The following is a 7,500-nucleotide window of genomic DNA, read 5'->3' as shown; positions in this document are numbered from 1 at the left end:
CAGCAGGACATAACAAACAAAATGTATTCAAACAGCGATAATATTTTTTGACTGGCTGACAACCAAACAGCTTGGACAATCAAACGGAACGTGGATTTGAATCGAATGATCTGATTGGCTGAAAATTCAACTGCTGGACAAACGGAAACAGCGATACGATAACAATTTGAAATGACAAACATCCAAACAGCTTGGACAAACAAACGGAATCTGGATTCGAATCGAATAATCTGATCTGATTGGCTGACAATTCAACAGCTGAACAAATGGGAAACAGCGATACGATAATAATTTGAATTCACTAACGACAAAACAGGTTGGAAAAAAAAACCCCAAAAAAAACCCAAAAAACCGGAACCTGGATTCGAATCGAATGATCTGATTGGCTGACAAATCCACAGCTGGACAAACGGGATTTCGATTCGGACCAGACGGAGGAGGACTCGGACAAGACTCCGGAAAACAGCGTGGAACCAGAGGGGTCCCTGGTGGCTCTGCGGGCGGCACGTCTCAACTTGGGGGCAACGCCCTCCACAACGGTGAGAAACTGTTCATTTTCATTTTCATTTTCATCTTCATCCTGCCATCTACCTATCAATCTATCTATCTGTAGCCGTGCACCCGCGAGGTTTATTTATAATGAAAGGGTACACGGCTACAGATGTGGCGTCGCCGACAGGATTTTGATCCGACAGGATTTTGATCCTTCAAAATATCCTTATGACAGGATAAAGATCCACAACAAAATAGATCCAGATTATTCCCTTTAATGTTTCAGTTCTTTTATCCAAATTAAACTAATTCATAAACCACAGCCCTTTACCACCAAGTGTACTTTGTTACAACTTGGCGCTTGTGAGCAAGGATGTTTTTAATTCTTTTAAATATATCTTATCCAAATTCAAATTAAAGCCACCGCTTACGCTATCACATATGTATGATAGCACGTGCAGCAGCGTGACTCGACTGTTTCGTTAATTTGCCGTTGTGGTTCAGTGTTGAGGTTTTTGTTTTCTGGGTTTTTTTGTTTGTTTGTTTGGTTGGTTGGTTTGGGTTTTTTTCCAAAGTGTTAGCCAAATTGTTCAGTTTCATGCGGACTGATCCATACAAATATGCTGCATTAAAGTTGTTTTTAAAACGAAACGACAAAAACAAAACAAAACAAAAACCACCGGAAACGTGGGTAGGGGTGGGCCAGGGTTCCAGGGAGAGTTGGGGGGGGAGGGGCCGTGGGCTGGGGTGGGGTGGGGGAATCAGATGTCTGATACACTCATAGACCCAGTACGTCGGTACAAGCATAGAGCGCCTGAGTTAACCCAACCGGTTAAAAACAACTAACAAAATTCAATGTCCGAATGTACGTTTGTTGTTTCATCGGGAAGGAAATTTTTGCCGTTTTTGTCTATGATGGTTGTGACTTTGCTGTTGGTGTGCTGCTATTGTTGTTTGTAGTAGTAGTTGTAGTAGCTGTAGTAGTAGTAGTAGCAACAGCAGAATGACCAATTGAAAACGCGTTTCTAAACTAGTGTGATGAAGATGAATCTAAAGAGGCATGTACCCACGGTGACATGTACGCACGAAACACCATTTCAGGGAGTGAAACAACAACAAAATGCAACGTTGTAATTAATGCGCAGATTGGATGAGACCTGTGTGACGATAATATAGTTATACGAAAATGAAATAAAATAAGTTACAGTCGAAGAAAATAAAATAAAGTAAAATAAGATAAGATGAAATCGAAAGGAATGGAACAGAATAAAATAAAACGAAATACGCAGAAGGACGAATGAATGAATGAATCAATCAATCAAAAACACTTTATTAATCCACATGGAAATTAAGTTGTGCAATCACAGGCTCGTTGTAAACACTAGCATAAAATCACCATGCGCAACATAAGAAGACATTAAAACTAGTCAAATAAGAATTCCCAATAGCTGACGATATATTAACCCCCCCACACACATACTCATGTTAACACAATAGGGTATTGCACGACAATATTAACAAATGAAAACGTCCAACAAAAAAGGGTATAGATTACTAAAAATGACATGCGCGCACGCACGCACACACACACACACACACACACACACACACACACCCACCCACCCACACCCACACACACACACCCACACACACACACACACCGTGGTACACGTTAAGACCATAAGGTATTGTACAACAATACATAAATAAAAACATCAAGGGAATAAGTCGTATATATAAGTAAAATGCACACACACACACACACACACACACACACACGCGCGCACACACACACACTCATTCACACACACATACAACGTATGCATGCACATAACATATGTTAGTATAAAATACAATAAATGAATAAATATTTTTTTAACTCCCCATGGAGTCGTCTGTCCTATGTTGCAGAAGGACAAAAATGAAATAAGTTGAAACAGAATAAGTTAAAAATAAAATACAATAGAAATGAAAAAAAAAAACAAAAAAAAAAAAAACCCTTCCCACCACGAGTTTCACAGCATGGAGTTGTCTGTCCCTTCTCTTGCAGAAGGACGACAACCTGACCACCGGAACTGACCCTGCACGTGACGAGACGACTGAGGGCGTTGCCATGGCAGCGGGTGGCGTCACAAAGCTGGCGGAGGAGGTGGCTCGCTACAAGCTGAAGGCTGAGGAGCTGGAGTACAAAGTGGAGGAGGTGAGGGAGGTGGTGATGTTGATGATGATGGTGGTGGGTGGTGGTGGTGGTGGTGTTGATGATGATGATGATGATGATGATGGTGGTGATGGTGGTGGTAACTGTGATAATGATATGATGGAGTTGATGATGGTACTGGTGGTGATGATGTTGATGTTGATGATGATAGTGGTGGTAATGGTGGTGGTGATGATGATAGGGGTGGTGGTGATGGTGGTGGTGATGATGATGTTGATGATGATGGTGGTGATGTTGATGTTGATGATGATGGTGGTGATGGTGAGTAGTGGTGATGATGATGATGATGGTGGTGGTGGTGGTGATGATGGTGGTGGTGGTGATGGTGGTAACTGTGATAATGATATGATGGAGTTGATGATGGTAGTGGTGGTGATGATGATAGTGGTGGTGATGATGATGATGTTGATGATGGTGGTGGTAATGGTGGTAACTGTGATAATGATATGATGGAGTTGATGATGGTACTGGTGGTGGTGATGATGATGATGATGATGGTGGTGGTGGTGATGGTGGTAACTGTGATAATGATATGATGGAATTGATGATTGTACTGGTGGTGATGATGTTGATGATGATGATGATGATCGTTGTGGTGGTGGTGATAATGATACTGATATGATGATGGTGATGAGGATGATGATGGGGATGGTGGTGATGATATGGTGGTGGTGATGATGGTGACGGAGGTGGTGGTGATGGGGATGATGATGTTAGTGGTAGTGGCTGTGATGATGATGATGAGGAGGAGGAGGAGGATAGTTTAGTAATGTTGATGATGATGATGATGGTGATGTTAATAATGATGATGATGATTGTAGTGGTGGTGGTTGTGGTGGTGGTGATATCTGAAGAGTTAAGAGTTCAAAATGGAAGAGGCGGGTAGTGATAACGATCAATCTTGATAGCGATGACAGTGACGACGAAAATAATTTTGATGATGATGAAAACAATGAAGAAATTTGCCCGCGCGCGCGCGCGTGTGTGTGTGCGTATTTACGTGTTGTTTTTATAAAGTGTATATATATATATATATATATATATATATAGAGAGAGAGAGAGAGAGAGAGAGAGATAGATAGATAGATAGATAGATATATATATAGATATAGATATATATATATATATATATATATATATACATATATATATATAAGGGTGTGTGTATGTGTGTGTGCATGTGTGTGTTTGTATATTAACACACAGTTAAGAATAACACAACTCTTTGTCCTTATAATGCCCCCCCTGCACCCCCTCGACCCTCCCCCCCACCCCCCACCCCTCCCGCCCCCAAATTGCAAACGTCACACCTGCAGATCAGCGACATCTGGCGGTCGAAAAGCGCGGCCACAGAGAAAGAGAAGGAAGCCCTGGAAAGCCAGCTCCGTGACAAGACTCTTCAGATGTCCAAGATGAACGAGGCTCTGGACAACTTCCGCGAAGAGCTGAAGGTGATTTCTTTCTTTCTTTCTTTCTTTCTTTCTTTCTTTTTATAAACTCTCCACCCAACAATCAGACCAGCTTTAGAACGACAGACATTGCACTGTTTACTGTAGCTTTAGAACGACAGACATTGCACTGTTTACTGTAGCTTTAGAACGACATGCATTGCACTGTTTACTGTAGCTTTAGAACGACAGACATTGCACTGTTTACTGTAGCTTTAGAACGACATGCATTGCACTGTTTACTGTAGCTTTAGAACGACAGACATTGCATTGTTTACTGTAGCTTTAGAACGACATGCATTGCACTGTTTACTGTAGCTTTAGAACGACAGACATTGCACAGTTTACTGTAGCTTTAGAACGACAGACATTGCATTGTTTACTGTAGCTTTAGAACGACATGCATTGCACTGTTTACTGTAGCTTTAGAACGACAGACATTGCCCTGTTTACTGTAGCTTTAGAACGACAGACATTGCACTGTTTACTGTAGCTTTAGAACGACAGACATTGCACTGTTTACTGTAGCTTTAGAACGACATGCATTGCACTGTTTACTGTAGCTTTAGAACGACAGACATTGCACTGTTTACTGTAGCTTTAGAACGACATGCATTGCACTGTTTACTGTAGCTTTAGAACGACATGCATTGCACTGTTTACTGTAGCTTTAGAACGACAGACATTGCCCTGTTTACTGTAGCTTTAGAACGACAGACATTGCACTGTTTACTGTAGCTTTAGAACGACAGACATTGCACTGTTTACTGTAGCTTTAGAACGACAGACATTGCACAGTTTACTGTAGCTTTAGAACGACAGACATTGCACTGTTTACTGTAGCTTTAGAACGACAGACATTGCACTGTTTACTGTAGCTTTAGAACGACAGACATTGCACTGTTTACTGTAGCTTTAGAACGACAGACATTGCACTGTTTACTGTAGCTTTAGAACGACAGACATTGCACTGTTTACTGTAGCTTTAGAACGACAGACATTGCACTGTTTACTGTAGCTTTAGAACGACATGCATTGCACTGTTTACTGTAGCTTTAGAACGACAGACATTGCACTGTTTACTGTAGCTTTAGAACGACATGCATTGCACTGTTTACTGTAGCTTTAGAACGACAGACATTGCACTGTTTACTGTAGCTTTAGAACGACAGACATTGCCCTGTTTACTGTAGCTTTAGAACGACAGACATTGCATTGTTTACTGTAGCTTTAGAACGACATGCATTGCACTGTTTACTGTAGCTTTAGAACGACAGACATTGCACTGTTTACTGTAGCTTTAGAACGACATGCATTGCACTGTTTACTGTAGCTTTAGAACGACATGCATTGCACTGTTTACTGTAGCTTTAGAACGACAGACATTGCACTGTTTACTGTAGCTTTAGAACGCATTGTTTACAAAACCAGTCCAAGGCTTTAGAACGACATGCATTGCACTGTTTACAGAAGCAGTCCTAGGCTTTAAAACGACATGCATTGCACTGTTTACAGAAGCTTTAGAACGATATGCATTGCATTGTTTACAAAACCAGTCTTAGGCTTTAGAACGACATGCATTGCACTGTTTACAGAAGCAGTCTTAAGCTTTAGAACGACAAACATTGCACTGTTTACAGAAGCAGTCCTAGGCTTTAGAACGACAAATGTTGCACTGATTACAGAAGCGGTCCAAGGCTTTAAAACGATGTGCATTGCACTGTTTACAGAAACAGTCCCAGGATTTAAAACGACATACATTGCACTGTTTACAGAAGCTTTAGAACGGCATTCAGTCCCACGACATACGTTACACTTGAAGCAGTCCCAGATCCGCTGGATTCACGACATGCACTCCTCTGTTTAGAGATTCTTTAAAACGACATGCATTGCACTGTTTAGAGAAGCTTTAGAACAACATGCATTGCACTGTTTAGAGAAGCTTTAGAACGACATGCATTGCACTGTTTAGAGAAGCTTTAGAACGACATGCATTGCACTGTTTAGAGAAGCTTTAAAACGACATGCATTGCACTGTTTAGAGAAGCTTTAGAACGACATGCATTGCACTGTTTAGAGAAGCTTTAGAACGACATGCATTGCTCTGTTTAGAGAAGCTTTAGAACGACATGCATTGCACTGTTTAGAGCTTTAGAACGGCATGCATTGCACTGTTTAGAGAAGCTTTAGAAAGACATGCATTGCACTGTTTAGAGCTTTAGAACGGCATGCATTGCTCTGTTTAGAGAAGCTTTAGAACGACATGCATTGCTCTGTTTAGAGAAGCTTTAGAACGAACGACATGCATTGCTCTGTTTAGAGAAGCTTTAGAACGAACGACATGCATTGCTCTGTTTAGAAAAGCTTTAGAACGAACGACATGCATTGCTCTGTTTAGAGAAGCTTCAGAAAGACTTGTATTGCACTGTTTAAAGAAGCCTTTAGAACAATTTGTATTGCACTGTTTAGAGAAGCTTTAGAACGACATGCATTGCACTGTTTAGAGAAGCTTTAGAAAGACATGCATTGCACTGTTTAGAGAAGCTTTAGAACGACATGCATTGCACTGTTTTGAGAAGCTTTAGAAAGACATGCATTGCGCTGTTTTGAGAAGCTTTAGAAGGACATGCATTGCACTGTTTAGAGCTTTGGAACGGCATGCATTGCTCTGTTTAGAGCTTTGGAACGGCATGCATTGCTCTGTTTAGAGAAGCTTTAGAAAGACATGCATTGCACTGTTTAGAGAAGCTTTAGAACGAACGACATGCATTGCTCTGTTTAGAAAAGCTTTAGAACGAATTGTATTGTGCTGTTTAGAGAAGCTTCAGAAAGACTTGTATTGCACTGTTTAAAGAAGCCTTTAGAACAATTTGTATTGCACTGTTTAGAGAAGCTTTAGAACGACATGCATTGCGCTGTTTTGAGAAGCTTTAGAAAGACATGCATTGCACTGTTTAGAGAAGCTTTAGAACGACATGCATTGCACTGTTTTGAGAAGCTTTAGAAAGACATGCATTGCGCTGTTTTGAGAAGCTTTAGAACGACATGCATTGCACTGTTTAGAGCTTTAGAACGGCATGCATTGCTCTGTTTAGAGAAGCTTTAGAACGACATGCATTGCTCTGTTTAGAGAAGCTTTAGAAAGACATGCATTGCACTGTTTAGAGAAGCTTTAGAACGAACGACATGCATTGCTCTGTTTAGAAAAGCTTTAGAACGAATTGTATTGCGCTGTTTAGAGAAGCTTCAGAACGACTTGTATTGCACTGTTTAGAGAAGCTTTAGAACGACATGCATTGCACTGTTTAGAAAAGCTTTGGAACGACTTGTATTGCACTGTTT

General features: G+C 40.9%; 1 protein-coding gene across 1 annotated transcript in view; it reads left to right on the top strand.

Moving 5' to 3' along the window:
- LOC143291032 (uncharacterized) overlaps positions 1-7,500 on the top strand; it is a 234,397-nt gene that overhangs the window by 189,672 nt on the left and 37,225 nt on the right. Inside the window, exons 15-17 of the mRNA XM_076600618.1 lie at positions 402-539; positions 2,543-2,692; positions 4,027-4,161. Of these exons, the coding sequence (XP_076456733.1) occupies positions 402-539; positions 2,543-2,692; positions 4,027-4,161 (423 nt within the window). The remainder of the gene's footprint in view (positions 1-401; positions 540-2,542; positions 2,693-4,026; positions 4,162-7,500) is intronic.

This window comes from Babylonia areolata, chromosome 16 (genome assembly GCF_041734735.1).
Source record: "Babylonia areolata isolate BAREFJ2019XMU chromosome 16, ASM4173473v1, whole genome shotgun sequence".
NCBI classification, from domain to species: domain Eukaryota; kingdom Metazoa; phylum Mollusca; class Gastropoda; order Neogastropoda; family Buccinidae; genus Babylonia; species Babylonia areolata.
Note: the sequence above shows the minus strand (reverse complement) of the source record. Positions and strands in the feature narration are given on the sequence as shown.